Raw genomic sequence first — 16113 nt, 5'->3', positions numbered from 1 at the left:
TTTCAAAAAACAATGTTCACGCTTTAGAGACACCCATGATGATGTCTCTGGGAAACTAAGCCACATGGACCAACAGACCTAAATTTATTCCAACCCTGAATTCTGTCAGTGTCCAATAATACATGAATTAATTGAAATCAGAATTACTCAATTTGGAGATGAAGAAAAAAGGTCTTCCAGTGTAGTTATCATTTTCGAAGGCTCTTCCACTTACACATCAGAACAAAGACTTATAAATAACCCAGCATATTTAAACAAGGAAATAACAATACTTTTAAAAAACTTAATACTGGTCTTTCCCTCTTCAATTCTGAAACATAATCAGTCTTTTTCTATTTAAATTAGTTGCAATAAGCAATTCCACAGACTAGATATTTGAAACTCAGTAGCCAACCTAAAATTTGCTCAATGAAGCCAAACTTGTTCAAATCAATTCTTTGTTAAATGCCACGCGAACTGTCTACTATCTACCCATTCAACATTTTACTATATGGGGTAGCATCTATTTTAAAACAATGTGAGAAATGGGGGAAAAACCCTTGAGGGCCCAACATACAAAGAATATTTCAGATGGACTATATAAACCAGAAATCTCACCTGTTCTATTTGCTACTCTTCTAGCACTTTCTAAATTTCAACACAAGAATAATCAAAAAGAAAAATCCAACACATCAACACATATCTAAGCATCTAAACATACAGTCCGGTTCACAAATAGGTTTGGTTCAAGCCTTTCAACGCCAGTTAGAAATACCGTAATTTTGGACCCAATTATTCAAAGATCATTTGACTAGCCCATAATGCAGTCTGTGTTAATCTGCTGTGTGAATCAACCATGTAACAGCAGCAGATGATTCCAAACTTACTCCAACAGAAACTGCAATAAAATCAGAAAGTAATACTTTTTTTTTTTAATAATTAGATGACAGTGCTGTATCAAGATAACAACACTGGGATAAAATGACGACAATCTTTAGCTTCTTGTTCAATAAGCCTGTTTCTCAATTTTTAGACGATGAGGATAAATGTTTTACAACCAAATGTGGGAAACGGCTTTCTCCTCATTAGGCCTTAGGGAGAAAGTTAACTTTGGTCACATATTACCTCCAAAAAAAAAAATCAGTTTTACATAATCCTAAATAGGTAGGACCAAATGATCACAGAAATGATTTCTTCTGTAAAAATTGAGCAAATTTTATAAAAAATCTAATATATGATGTAATTCAAATTATATAAAGATTGCTTAGGGTCATAATATTCCAAATTTATGACAGTTGCAGGTGCAACCTAACAAGTGTGGAAGTTCTTGCTCTCATGTTCCTTGGTCCAAAAGAGTAGAGCCGAATCTGTTAAGAGTAAACTAAGTACCTAATCTTTTGCCAACGTTAATTTAGACTGTTACTGGGAGGAGAAATATCCATGATGAACAATTCCACTGTAACAAAGTATAATAAGCGTATTTTTCATGAACATATCACAGTATCAAATAAACTTTTTGTATAAGAGAAAAATATGAAAGAGCAAAAAACAACCGTCACAAAAAAAAATCACAAAACATTACCTGTTTCAAAAGTGTCTCCCCCATAACTGTATTAGAAGGGGTAAGAAGGTAAGGTTAGAGGGTTGATGATGCTAATATGAAAGGAAGCTGAGTACTGTTATTTATTTCTTATTTTATACAACTCTTACTCTTTACAAAAATGGTTATAGTCATGCCCATAAAAGTGTAACCCATGGCATCTGAAAGCGAACACTCTTTGTAATTATTTAAAAGGGCCTTTTTAAAAATTATAATACAAAGGTCTGTGCTCTATAAGCAGTCCTCCACTGTGCATTATAACAATAAGGCTGACTTTTAATACAAAGACTAAGTGTTTGGGAGTTATGACCCACTGGATTTAACAAACATCATTTTATAGTTGCTTTTTGCATCTTTTTTGCTTTTGGGATCCTCCGCTTCATCAGGGTGCTCAGCGGCATGCAGCTCTTCAGCGGACTCTTCTTTCTCTGACTCTGAGTCACTTGCGGAGTCATCTGGACTCTCCGGGTCCGGTGACTCATCATCATCATCATCATCTCCAGCCACATCACCTTCTCCATCGTGATCTTCTACCTAAAAACACCAACCAACAGGCTCTTTCTTTTTATAAACACAATCACCTACTACAAAAATAGGAAAAGACCCTAATTTTTGTGACAGATTTTTAAAAACAGCCCACTTACTAGCCATTAAATCAAAGGCTTTAATCTGACCAGCAGCTGTGGAGGGATGGACCAAGGACTGAGCAATCAGGCACCTCCATACTCATCCGTTTTATACACTGGGCCTTGAGAAGGATTCTGTTTTCAGAAAGATCTGAGGACTATTCACAAGCCTCTCCCCTCCCCCTAGTATAAAAACCTCTGTGTTATATCTTCCTGAAAGAAACAATATATTTTTTTAAGTAAGTAAGGCAAGTTAATCACTGATCTTTATGTGGAAAACAGTTACCAGTGTTTTGCTATTTTATTTAGGTTAAAACTATTTTAACCTAACTTGTGGGCATGCTTATTAAGGACGGGCCCTAATAATTATGTAAGTCAAACTTACATTAAACTAGTATCAGAAAATATATTTATAAAACCCAAAAGATAACTCTTCAGATTATCTATGGAGAATCAGATGGGCATATGAAAATATTTTAAATAACTGTATAAAGAAAGCATTCTACACAGGATTCTTGATGGCTAGGGTAATTTGACAGTCAAGTGGAAATAAACGATATCAAACTGAAAACTGATTATCTCCCCAATCAAAATAATTACTACCTCACTGAAGCCAAGTCCACAATGTCGCCGATATCTTCCTGATAATTTACTGTCCATGCTTTGCTGATATTGAGACTCCAGTTCTTCATTAATTTTCTTGTCTTCTTCCCCTGCATGTCCAGTGTACTTTGGTTATGTTTCAGTCAAATTAATAAAAACATTTGATTACACAAAAAAACCCCATAATACAGATGCTGTTATATATTCAGGGCTGATTTCTTTAGTGTAAATAATTTTACAATAAATTCTGTGGACAAGTTTCTATATCCCAGGCTGTTACCTAACAGTCAATAAAATTACTGAAGGATGTATTTATGAATACTTCTTTGATAACTAACACTCTAAACTACAAAAATGTTTAAATAAAAGACAAAGAACTTGTAATTTCCTATTTGACAATCTAAACCAGACACAAGAATCTTGCAGAGTTGCATGAAGTTCAAATTAAGTATTAATTTAATTAAGTAATTAAACATTAATTACTAAGAATTTTGGATATTAAATATTTTAGCTTGCTTATATAGAAAAAAATTAATAATAATTTTTAATTATTAGTAATAAATGAGTGTTCTTCTAAAAGAGAAAGTTTCCTCCTGGTTACCTTAAAAAACCTCCAATAAACAAAAGCTTCTGTCTGAATAGAAACAGTGAAGGCAGGCAACAGTGTTCAGAAAAGAACTAAATAAAATGACTTAGTAATAGCTCTCCTTTATGCCCTTCTTTGCTTATCCAGCTTATCAAAGCAACACAAATTCAGTTAATTTTTATTTTATTATGCAACATTTGAAATTTTATATATATCCTGTTGTAAGTTATGAAGCACAACACTAAACACCTATAAACCTATCTTAAGAACTAGAGCATTACCAGTTCTTCTGACATTTCCTGTGTATCACAACTTGTAAATGTAAAAGAAATTTCACTTTTTAATCACAAATGGTGGTGGCTCTGCATTATTTTTATTCACAAAGCTTCTAATTTTAAAAGAATAAATGCAGCAGTTAAATATTTTTCCTTTCTGCAAAGCTCAGGGACACTTCGTCAATGCAAATCAATTTTAAATAATGGTTTTTACACCAGAAAAATAAAAACTCTTAATTTTGAAAATGTGCTACATACTGTAAATCAGTATAAAGTCAATTTCAGTAACCAGAAGTTTTGTTAAATACAATCTAGGTCATTACGCCATGCTCTCATTAATAATGCCCACATTTAGGGTCAATTTTAAATAGGAGAAAATTTCACTTTTCAGCTGAATTCAAATCTAAACTAATTTTCAGTTTTTATGTAGAAAATTTTTTCCTAAAAAAGAAATCTCTTCAGGCTCTGCAACTAGCTTATATTCTTAAAAAATTTCAGAAGAAAACTTAAGGAATAAACTAAAAAACTATCACAATATGCCAACTATAAGTTTTAGCAACTATATTAAAATAATTAAAAAAATAAGAATATAAACTACACATACCACAGTTGGTAAGATGAGGCACAAAACATTGTTACAATTTATGTTCTGAGTCAGTAAAAATGAAGACAGAGGTTAGTCTCTTGGTTAGAATATCATATTGATATATACTCTCCAATCTTTTTAATCAAAGTACATACTTATCTTTATATGGTATATGTAACATGTTAACATCTGATATGTATCTTCTGAATTCCAATGTTTTAATCGTTAACACAATTAATTACAAAAGTGAGAATATCTCAAAATAACTACAGATATTTCATTTCAAATTTGGAACCTCTACTATAATTATATTTTACTTTCTCACCTGTTCGAAAGTGAGATGTTGATTTGTGATCTCCTATAACAAGACGGCCGGTGTGTTCTTTCTATAATAAGGTAGAAAACGTATTAGAATTTGAGACCATTAATTTAACATAATTACTGGGTGTCCACTATGTGCCTGACTCAAGTCCAGGCCTTTGGATACAGTGAAACACACTAAATTAAAAAGACTAAGAGCCCTGTCTTTATGGAGGTGGAGGTAGGGAGGGGAGACAAACAATATACGTAATCAAGTAAATACATTATTAGTATGTTATGAGGTATTAAGAGCCATTTAAAAAATAAAAGAAATAGAGCAGGGAAAAAAGATTAGAAAGTACAGAGTGAGGATAGGGATCAGGCTGGAATTTTCAATGGAATGGATAATCAGGGTAGATGGGAACACATTTGTTTAAGGGCACAGGGCTTAGTCATACAGATATCGACTAGGGAGAAAAGTATTCCAGATACAGGGATTCAGGGAACAGCACTGCACTATGGCAGTGGTTCTCAAAGTGTAGTCCCTAAACCAGCAGTACCATCCATCACTTGGGAACTTGTTGGTAATGTAACTCCTCTGTTTCCAACATCTCCCACCCCATCTACTAAATCAGAAACTTAGGGATGGAGCCCGGTATTTTAACAGGCCCTCCAGGCAATTCTCATGCACTCTGAAGTTTGAGAACCAGCGCCTACACAAGTTCATCTGGGAGTATTCAACCAGTGTGCTAGACGCAGAGAGTAGTAGATGGGCGTGCGTGTGTGCATGTATGCGTGTACGTGCACTGTCATCTAGCCAAATACATCATTCATATATAATTCATTCTATGTGGATAAAATCTTCTGTTTAGGTCTATATTTTAAGGTTTCAAGTATTATAAAATTTTGGTTAATCAGAATTCTGAAACACTAGCCACAGAAGCTTTAGGAAGCAGGGAAAAGTTTAACTCTTTCCCCCAAAACCCAAAGATCTACCTATACCTAAAATTACATCAAATATAAGTAGGTTTTCTTCTCTACCCAAAAGGTAAATACACAAATATTTGTTTTATTTTTTTTTTTCTTTTTAAATCTATTTTAGTACCACAATGTTCAGCAACAACAAAGAAAGAAAAAAGTAGGAAACCTACAATAATCAGGCAAATCTGACCAACCAAAAATAACTGTTTGTTATTACAGGAATCTATGTGCAGGACTGAAGGAAAAACTTAATTTCCAGTCCAGTTTTATTTGCTAACAAAAAAGATGCAGAAACAAATCTAGATTTACCTTTCTTATCAAATTTACAAAGTCATTCTAAACAGTTATTTAAAATAGTCTATTCATTAAATCTTTAAAAACTCCTATCAATTATGGAGCTTACAAAAAGCATTTTGGGATAGCTTAAGTAATTTACAATGTATCACAATCAAAGAGCTAGCTCATTATTATTTGATTTCAATAAACTCCCAACCTCCAAGTGTCAAAAAGAACAGATTTAAAACAATATAATAATATAAAACATAAAAATAAATGATTCAAAGTTATCAACTGATGAGGTCTCAATCACTCAGTTTATCAGTTCCTTTATCCACTCTTTATGACCCACATTTATTTTCATAAGGTAAAGAAATAATTCACTAAAACGCAAAAGAGTGATGGTGAGATTATATGTGACTTTGCAAAACAACCTTAACTAATCATCTGTAAAGGTACCAGAGTAGCAAGTACTCCTGTTGTGAAATAATGGCAGGCAAATAAATTCTTCTGACACAAAGACATTGCTGAAAAACTTCAAGCACTGATGCTTATTGTCTCACATGCCATTAATACACAGGCATATTAATTATTCAATGCACTGCTGCTTCATATTGCAGAACGGACACCCCATTAACAAGATTTACATACACACAATGGCATCGAGTTATTCTAGGATGATGATGATATTGCTTTCTGCGCTCTCCCAGCTGGTTCTTCCTGTGACCACTAAAATATTCATGGTGGATGGCTAGGATCAGGAATATACTTATTCTGGCTACGAAACAGAATAAATTTAAATAGTCCACTTGAAGATCAAAGCTGTAACCCCGGCTTCACTAGCAAATTTAACGTATGCTAAGCAGGATTACCACTGGTAGCCAAATTTCTACATTTTAAGTTAGGATGCTCTTCCTGTATTTGTTTGAAGAGTTTTTATTCTACTAGGCCGAACATATCCCCTCGACTATTACTTTATGTATCTTTAGCAAATTCTTCATTTGCAAAGAACCAAGAGAATTACAAATTGAGAAATCTGAATTTAAACAGACATGAATGCTTCCTTTGTATGGATCTGAACGTTTTACATGACCCCTCCCCACCCCACCAGCTAACTCTTCATCTTTTCAGATTTTGAGCAATTCAATTTCTGGGAAGTTTTCTCACAGCTAAGCCAGAATCAGATGCCCCTTCTCTGTGATTCCATAGCAATACGACATAGACTACGTGCATGGCTCTTTCACAGCTATTAGAATTCTGTATTGTTAGTATATGATTTCCTCCATTACATGATGGCTCTAAACATGTGTTATCAGGCTATGTAACCACAGGACCTAGTACAGTGGCTGGCATGTAGCAGTTAATATTGTTGGTAAAATACATGAATGTGTTCTCATGTGTATAACAAAAACGAAGGACAGAATATCATTTTAAGGTTTTTATGAGAGAAAAAAAACTTCCCGTTTCATCCAAATTTGATCTGTATAGGAAGGCTACTGGAACAATGTTAGAAAACTGATTTTACTTGCTTATAATACGAAAGCTTGTTTCAGTAGGCAATGTTTTTCTGGCACTTCTATTTTATACCTTCTACGAATCCCACATTCTATGAAGTCAAAGTGACCAGACATAACTCAGGGGTGGTTTTCTGCGTTTAAAGCGAGCTCTGAGTCATAAATTCTGACTTACGAGGTCCTTTACAGTCCCCTTTCCCGGCACACAGCCCCGGCTTGAATAACAACATCAGCAACCACTGATTAAACCCAGCCATGTGCCCAGCCCTGTGTTAAGAGTGCTTCGCGCAGAACCTCAACTTTATGAACTGAGAACTTCTACCTCCGTTCCATAGATGAGGAAGCCTGCTGGAGAGCTGCATAATCTACCCAAGCTTGCACAGCAACTGGGCAGCGCAGCCAGAATTGGAACCCAGACCCGGTTCTAAAGGCTTTGCTCTTACTTTCTGAGGTCTGGACTGTCCCTAGCCCCTGCGGCAGCTGCTCTCCCTTGGGCTCTGGTTGGGACCCCTTTCAGGCCCAGCAGGGTCTCTGTGGTCACACAGGAGTGTATCCCATTTAGCTGTGGCTGTATATTAATCAAACTGAAAGGCATTTTAAAATACAGTAAAGGTATTTTAATTAGGTTTTTGATAAAGGATATTCCTTAATTACTACAGGGTCGCTTTAAGTGGGAATCGACTTGACAGCAACAGGTTTTGGTTTTGTTTACTACTTCGAGGGCTAGAAAACCCAAAAACCTGCTGTCATTGAGTCATTTCCAACTCATAGTGACCCTACAGGACAGAGCAGAGCTGTCCCGTGGAGTTTCTAAGGAGTGCCTGGTGGTTTCGAACTGCTGACCCTTTGGTGAGCAGCCATAGGGAGCTATAAAAATGACAGACCTACCAATTGGCTTGGGACAGAGATCTCTGTTCCTACAGAATAACTTGTGTAAAAATATCTTCTACCAGAAACTATAAATTTTACTTACTCGGTTAGGTCTGTTAAATCTGAAGTCAAAAGTAATTGTGCAGAACAGAAAACAGGATCCATGTGGAGTCAGTCCTTACTTGACATACATGAAAACATACATATTTTCACAGAAAAGATAAAGATGTATATGATCTGATACTTACCTTTCCTGCTCCCATAAGTCTCAAGAACTTTTGTTTTCTCTCTTCATTACCTAAGTCTGCTGCCTCCCAATTGCTAGATCCAAGCTAGAAAAGAAATTAGCCAGATTAATTTTTGTACATAAAAACAAGTTAAAAAATTTAAAGTATACCCTGTAACTAAGTTTTTTGGTTTTTTTCTGTCAGTTTTAACTAGAAACAGGGTTGTTGCTTGGAAATTAAACATATGCATTACATTCAGATTAAAATATACTGGTTTCCTACTACCTCAAAGCGAATCCTTTAGCTCTCTGCAGTCAGAGCTGTGGTTCTCAAACATGTGATTGCCTGAGAATCACCTGGAGGGCTTGTTAGAACAGACTGCTGGGCTCCACCCCCAGGGTTTGTGATTCAGGGGGTATGGATTTCTAAAATTCCTATGTGATGCTGCTGCCCATGTGGAGACCACACTTTGAGAATCACAGCCCTGGAGCCTTGCAGGGCCCTAATGTACTTAGTATTCTGAACCCTGAAGCCTGCATAGTTGTTAGTTGAAGTGAAAAATTCTGGCTTTAGTGACATTCTAAACCAGTTGCCATTGTTGATTCCAACTCATGGCGACCCCATATATGTCAGAGTAAAACTGTGCTCCATAGAGTTTTCAGTGGCTCATTTTTCAGAAACAGATCACCAAGCCTTTCTTCTGCGGTGCTTTTGGGTAACTAGAACCTCCATCTTTTCAGTTAACGGCTGAGCACATTAACCATCTGCACCACACAGGGACTTCAGTGATATTCTAAGGGACAGTATACCATCAGGGTCCACTGGATCCAATTTTAGTTTTTGAGTTTCTTTCTTCAGCAGTTTTAATTATACGTAAGGACTGGTATTTCATAAATTTTCCTCATTCTTAGAGGTCTTCCAAATAAAGGGAAAATTTACTTATTTTTTACAAGGACTGAATAAAATTCACTCTATCTTGCAATTATCAAATAGGTCCACTGGACCCTTTTATAAATTTAAGTAATATTATGGAATCTCAGTGATATTTTTCCCTACAGGCTGAAACAAATACCAGAATAACTTTATTATAATTCATCAATTGTTCCCAACTATGCTAAAAATGACTAAAGTAAAAACAGAATGGAAGAATATTATTCTGTTGCCCAAAGTATTACATCATCAACTTTCAAAAAGGACACCACATATCTATTGTCTGCTTTTAGCTTTCAATACAGTTGCGAATTCAGAATTTTTCCTTTTCCACCCATGTTGGGAAAGAGAAGAAAACTGGTGAGGAAGGCATTTCACAATTATTAGATGAATCAGAATGGAAATGCAAAATGACAGACAGTAGCACTCTATACAAATGATGATGGTGAAATTAACTATATAAGCAAAATTCTCAGATTGTGAGTCCTTGAATGGTGAACTACAACTTTTCTCCAACTCAAGAATCCAACAGGAGACAAAAAAGAAATATAATACTCTCATCCAGCAAGTCATTCAACAGGAAAGATTTCATCTTGCAGAACTTTGCAACGAGTGCATGGACCATCCTGCTCTATTTCATCTTTTCTGTTTGTGCCACAAAATTTACTTGATATGGTTCATAAGTGGACAAATGCTAAGGGCAGGTGTATATACAAAGGTGACTGGAAGGAAATAGATGTCAAAATGAAAACATTCACTGGATTGATAATTCTAATTGAGCTTATAATCTAAGAATGAAAATGTTTTGCAATTATGGAGCGAAGATGTCAACTCCCTCTGACAAAATTATAAGCAACCATAGGTTTCAAAAAATCTTCAAATATTATGTTTTGATGATGCAAATACAGGAACCAGAAGCAATGCTACAGCTAAAACCTATTAAATATGGATTTGAAATATAAAATTATGTTCTAGGTTCACAGATGACAGCTGATGAACAGTTAGTTGTAGAGGACAGTGCCTATTTGGGATATATATACTCCATTAAAATCAGGAAAATGAGGAACAGATATTTGGATTTGCTATGGTTAAATTCAAAAGATAATTTCTAATAGTTGTTTTTTTTTTTTTTTGCCATCCCTTTATTCTTCTGAAAATTGTTTGTAAAAGACTAATAAAATACTATTTTTTCTTGGTAGGAATCCATGGGTGGTGCAAATGGTCAAGTGCTAGACTTCTAGCCAAGAAGCTGGCGGTTCAAACCCACCCAAACCAAAAAATCCATTGCCGTCGAGTTGATTCCGACTTACAGCAACCCAGCGGCACCTTAAAAGTAAGGCCTGGCAATCTGCTTCCGAAAGGTTACAGCCTTGAAAAACCTATTGAACTGCTCTATTCTGCACATGCGGAGCCCTGGTGGTGTGGTGGTTAAGAGCTCAGCTGCTAACCAAAACGTCGGCAGTTCAAATCTACTCCTTGGAAACCCTATGGGGCAGTTCTACTGCCCTACAGGGTCACTATTAAGATGGAACTGACTTGACGGCAACTAACAACAACTCTGCACATGGTGGGGGGGCATAAGTTGGAATCAGCTCAGTGGCAACTAACCACATTTTTTTCTCAGTATGAGTTAAATAAAGCATTTGTACCATACTGAACCCACTTGTGGTTCTTCTAAATTCCTTTGGGGAGGAGGGCACTCATATACTTTCATGATTTTGACTACATAATTTCAAATCTCTACCTCCTTCCATCTGACTGCTCATATATTTTTATAGATTATTTAGTTCATAAGTATTTCTGGCTCAATATAGTAAAAAAGAAGGTAGTCAAGCTTCAGTTCTGGTCTGGTTCTCACTAAATCACTTGCTCTGTGAGCCTGGAACTGGCACTCAACTTCTTAGTTTTAATTCCTTACCTACATAGGAAAAAACCCAAACCAAACCCATTGCTGTTGAGTTGATACCTACTCACAGGGACTCTAAAGGACAGGATACAACTGCCCCATAGGGTTTCCAAGGAATGCCTGGTGGATTCAAACTGACAACCTTTTGTTGTCCGCTGTAGCTCCGAACTACTGTGCCACCAGGGATTTCTTATCTACGTAGAGAGGTTTCTTAAAAGACTGCCTTGAGAATAATAACACCTAACAGTTGTACAAGGAGCCCTAGTGGTGCGATGGTTAAATACTTGGCAGCTAATGTAAAGCTTGACAGTTTGAACCCTCTGTGGGAGAAAAGACCTGATGATCTGCTACAGTAAAGACTGCAGCCTAGGAAACCCTATGGGGTAGTTCTACTCTGTCATATAGGGTCGCTATGAGTCAGAATAGGAGCCCTGGTTGTGCAATGATTAAAGCACTCAGCTGCTAACTGAAAGACCGAGGTTCAAACCCAGCAGTCACTCCACAGGAGAAAAAACCTGGCAATTTGCTCCCATAAAGATTACAGTCTAAGAAACCTTATGGGACAGTTCTACTCTGTCCTACAGGGTCGCTTTGAGTTAGAATTGACTCAATGGCACACAATAACATTAGCTGCACAGTATTTTACAACTCACAAATTACTTTTCCCTTACATTCTTTCAAAAAAAGCCTTTCTTCCAATAGCCTATTTAACAAATAAGGACACTTACAGGCTAAGTAACTTGCCTAGATCCTCTGGCCTTAAGTCCTCTACTCTTTTCACATCATACTGTAAATCAAACAGTGTATGTGAAAGTATTTATGAACTACAGTTTAAAAATGTATACAATTAAAAACAAAAGACTAAAATCCAAAACTTTCCCCAAACTCTATTTCTATTAAAAGAACAAACATCCTCAATGTCTTTACATAAACAACCCTACCATCTACAATTTCACGTCTTAATGTTTCCTTCAATTATTCAGTGCTTCTTGTTCTTTCTTTCAAGGACCGTAAAGTACTATAGCAACTATCCTGCCCAAATGCTGCATTCTGAAAAGCACATGGGTACCTGGTAAATTCTTAAAGAGCTCTCTACCAGTTGCTAAAATTAATCTCCAACTCCTTTAAAAAAAAAAAACAAACTTCAATTTCTCCACTTTAATCAAACCAGTGGAACGATTTTTAAGGGCTGTGGTGGTTCAGAGTTAGAATTCTTGCCTCCCATGAAGGATACCCAAGTTTACTTGCTGGCCAATGCACCTCATTATGCACAGCCACCACCCATCTGTTAGTGGAGGCCTGGGTGTTATCAGCCATGCAGGAGTCACCATGAGCTGGGTGCCGACTCACAGCAACTAACAACATCCTTAAAACCCTTGACTTGAAATATACCCTAGTAGCTCTTACTTACAATCTACTTACACACTGTCAGCATTTTCCTAGAGTTCTATTCTGTGATTTAATGTATCGTTTTAACAGCTTTTAAAATATTTTGTTACCCCCAATTAACACATAAGATGAGCAAAGAAAACTTCGATTATCTTTTACATGCAGTGGATGCTCACTAGAAACTGATGACCAACTACTCATTATAATTAGTTGATTTTCTTCAATTTAGATTTATACTTCATAAATACATTCAAAGTATTTTTACGTATTACTTTTAAGATTTTTTTTGAAGTTGTATTTAAAGATAACCCCCAATTACCAGTAAAAGTAATAAAAATTCATGACAAGAAACTGACCAAAAAATCACTATAGAGGGACAAGTTACTGTATTGCACTATAACATTAGCAACGTAATCATTTTTAGATAATGTTTGAAGGTCTTAGACCCTAATCTTGAATTGAAACTGTAACTATCTCCTTCAAAGAGAATATGATTTTAGGATTGGACAAAGTCTTAAAAGTCATCTATTTAAACTGATCCCATCAGAGGCTGCAGAGACTTAATGCCTTAATCTCTTTTAACTTTCTGTTAAATTACATCATAGCACTTGGAGTTTTCTGTTAGTTTAAAGGATTATTTATCTGAGTCTAGCAAAACAGGTGTCTGATATGCTAGCAATCCAGTTACAGTTAACAATAACCAGGAGGAAACAGTGTAACAGCTTTTACCAGCCAGCTTACTCAAAAAACCCAGATAAACTAACAAGTACTAAATTACGTAAAAAGGTCTAAAAGGTAGTAAGCCAGTAGCAGGGAGAAACAGCTCACTGGATAACAATTCATCCCCAAATCTTTACTGATTACTGATCTTCCTGAGGAGCTAAATCAATTTCCTTAAAGACCCTTGGGGAAACCCTTGTGGTGTAGTGGTGCGACGGCTGCTAACCAGAAGGATGGCAGTTCGAATCCACCAGGTGCTCCCTGGAAACTCTATGGGGTGGTTCTACTCTGTCGTATAGGGTCACTATGAGTCCGTATCAACTTGACGGCAGTGGGTTTGGTTTTGGGTTTAAACATCCTTACTGTTCAGATCCTCACCCTACCTTCCACCCAAAGAGGGGTAGGTGGGTCTTAACAGCATCTCACTTAAAAAACTGATAGCACGACTACTATCCAGTAAGCCTTTTTGCGGTTCATGTAAAATACTATGGGAGGTACTGCACTTACGTTATAGAAAATAAAGACTTCTACACATTCAGATACTGATATGCTTTCGACAATAACAGAAAGAAAACTAAATGTCACCTCTTTATCATCCTTAATCATGGCCTCTCCAGTGAAGCCTTCCTTAGCTCCACTTCCTCTCTTCCCCCTCAATAATTTACCCATCAACGTTCCTACAGCATTTTTTGTGTAAAGGACCTAGTTTTACGTTTTTAGTTACTTGTAGTCTCCATGACACTGCGCTAGGACCTAGGTCAAATATACAAAAAGCACTACACTTACTAACTTTAAATCTTCAACACCTGGCACGGCAATAAATATTTAACAGGCTACTTTAAGGAATGAATGGTTCGCTATTTAAACTGACAAGCTGGGGAGCGGTGGTGAGGGAAGGGAGAATGAGGTAGGAATTTGACATTAAAACGGGCTTCTAGTTCCCACCAACTTAGACCTTATCGCCATACACCAGTACGAAGTTAATTCTCTGGTACAATTTCTGGTTCTCGGTTTACTCTTAACAGTACAGTTAGTAACTGTCAATAACATACTGCAAAAATAATCCCGGCTGGAAGATATGTTCCAATCTGCACGAACATCTTGACACTGTCAAAGGAGCATTTTAAATCTAAAACGGGGAGGCTCTTGCCGTTTCTATCTACACTAGAAAGGCCTGAGAACAAGGCTTTATCGGCTCTCAAATACGCAAATACAAGATCCTTTGACTAAGCTCTTTCACTTCTCGACCCTCTCGCGATTTCTTCGATCCCCTCCCCCGCCCCGTCCCCCTTCTTACGCAGGTCTCTGATTCTTGCGTGTGGACCTCTCCAAACCTTACGACTCTAACTAAAGAAGGGAGTCATTTCTCAAGTCTATCTTTTGGTTCCATCCCCTCAGCCCTCCCCCTTCGGGCCACCTCAGGCGCTTCCTCCTTCATCCACCCCCTCCAGGCCTACCCCAGCCTCTAGTAGGCCTCAACCCTCATCCACTCCGCCATTATTATTTACATCGTCGTCTGGGGAGGCGGAACGCTTCACCCCATGCGGGTGGGACTCCCTGGCAGCACTCATCGTTGTGGAGATCCAGACGGGAAATACCGAACCCACTCGCCGTTCTCCTCAGCCGTAGCGACAGCACCCTGCAATCTACCACCGGCCCAAGCAGCAACTCTCCCGAACGCAGAGCTCCACCGGGCCTTCTCGGCCATAGACGTCACTGCCGCGGCCCCTCGCCACCCCGGAGCACTCTGGGAGTTATAGTTTTGTAGCTCACTCCACACCTGCCTGACAAAGGAGATGGATGAGTAACTAAAACTACAACTTCCAGGAAGCCTAGCGGCATAGGTCGCGCACTGCGGCGGGCGTGCCCACCGAACCTCCGCCTTCTTTGGCTGGCGACGAGAGCTTTCCCGCGGAATGGTATGGCGGTGGACGTTGGTTGAAAGCTTCGTCGGCGCAGAAAGAGATTTATATTGGGTTTATCACATTTCACCGTGAGACGCTGCGCCCTTGGCCAATGCATCCATCGTAATTAAGCACCTACGTTTAAATGTAATGTTATTTGAGGCTTATCGGATTCTTTAGAGTGCCATTCCCGCAGGACAAAAAACCTTAAAAAAAAAAAAAAATGGCTGCCACCGTTCCCTAGTCTTTGATGTCTGTTCCTAGCAGGGGATTTCTAAGTGGCCGGCGGCGCCTCTTTCTGGAAGGTTCTGACGAATATCCCACCCATTTCTCACTCTTAACCTAAGCCAAAGTCCACTTGAGGGAATTCTGTATCCTTTCTGAGGTGGTTCGACCTTGCTGCTGATGTGTAGGCATAGTATCTGGGCTTTCACCAAGTGAAGTTCATCTCTGCCAGAAACCCCTGTATCTCTTTTCATTTTTTTGTTCAGGTGAAATAAAATTAACCATTTTAAAAGCTACAATTTAGAGGCCTATAGTACTTTCCCAGTGTTGTGAAACATTATCTAGTTTCAAGACAATTTCATCACCCCAAAAGGAAACTCTGTACTTAACCATTAAGCAGCACGATTCCATTACCCACTTCCGCCAGACCGTGGTGACCACTTGTCTACTCAGAAAGCCCTATATCTTGCTGCAGTGTCAGGGCGTCTGAACCTGGCTGCCTTCAGCTATAGAAAATATTCAAAGCCCTATATCTTGCTGCAGTGTCAGGGCGTCTGAACCTGGCTGCCTTCAGCTATAGAAAATATTCTGGCAGGAGCCTTGTCCTCGGTTTTTC

At 37.7% G+C, this 16113-nt stretch overlaps 1 protein-coding gene across 1 annotated transcript; it reads right to left on the bottom strand.

Moving 5' to 3' along the window:
- Nucleotides 1-1644: 1644 nt before the first annotated feature.
- On the bottom strand, nt 1645-15096 carry C7H11orf58 (chromosome 7 C11orf58 homolog). Its single transcript, XM_049890550.1, has 5 exons — nt 14877-15096; nt 8445-8528; nt 4581-4641; nt 2809-2918; nt 1645-2113 (listed from the first exon to the last, which is right to left on the bottom strand). The coding sequence occupies exons 1-5, from the start codon at nt 14937-14939 to the stop codon at nt 1883-1885; spliced, it is 549 nt and encodes a 182-aa protein (XP_049746507.1). The 5' UTR covers nt 14940-15096; the 3' UTR covers nt 1645-1882.
- Between the last annotated feature and the right edge of the window lie 1017 nt (nt 15097-16113).

Source organism: Elephas maximus, chromosome 7, assembly GCF_024166365.1.
Source record: "Elephas maximus indicus isolate mEleMax1 chromosome 7, mEleMax1 primary haplotype, whole genome shotgun sequence".
NCBI lineage: Eukaryota > Metazoa > Chordata > Mammalia > Proboscidea > Elephantidae > Elephas > Elephas maximus.
This window is presented reverse-complemented; position numbering and strand designations above follow the sequence as displayed.

What these genes read in the sequence shown, in the direction of transcription:
- C7H11orf58 (XM_049890550.1), bottom strand. Translation starts at nt 14,939, where the DNA reads ATGAGTGCTGCCAGGGAGTCCCACCCGCATGGGGTGAAGCGTTCCGCC. An exon ending in GACTTATGGGAGCAGGAAAG is followed by an intron (nt 4,642 to 8,444) that starts GTAAGTATCAGA and finishes ACCTTATTATAG; the next exon opens with AAAGAACACACCGGCCGTCT. An exon ending in GTGGACTTGGCTTCAGTGAG is followed by an intron (nt 2,114 to 2,808) that starts GTAGTAATTATT and finishes TGGTGTTTTTAG; the next exon opens with GTAGAAGATCACGATGGAGA.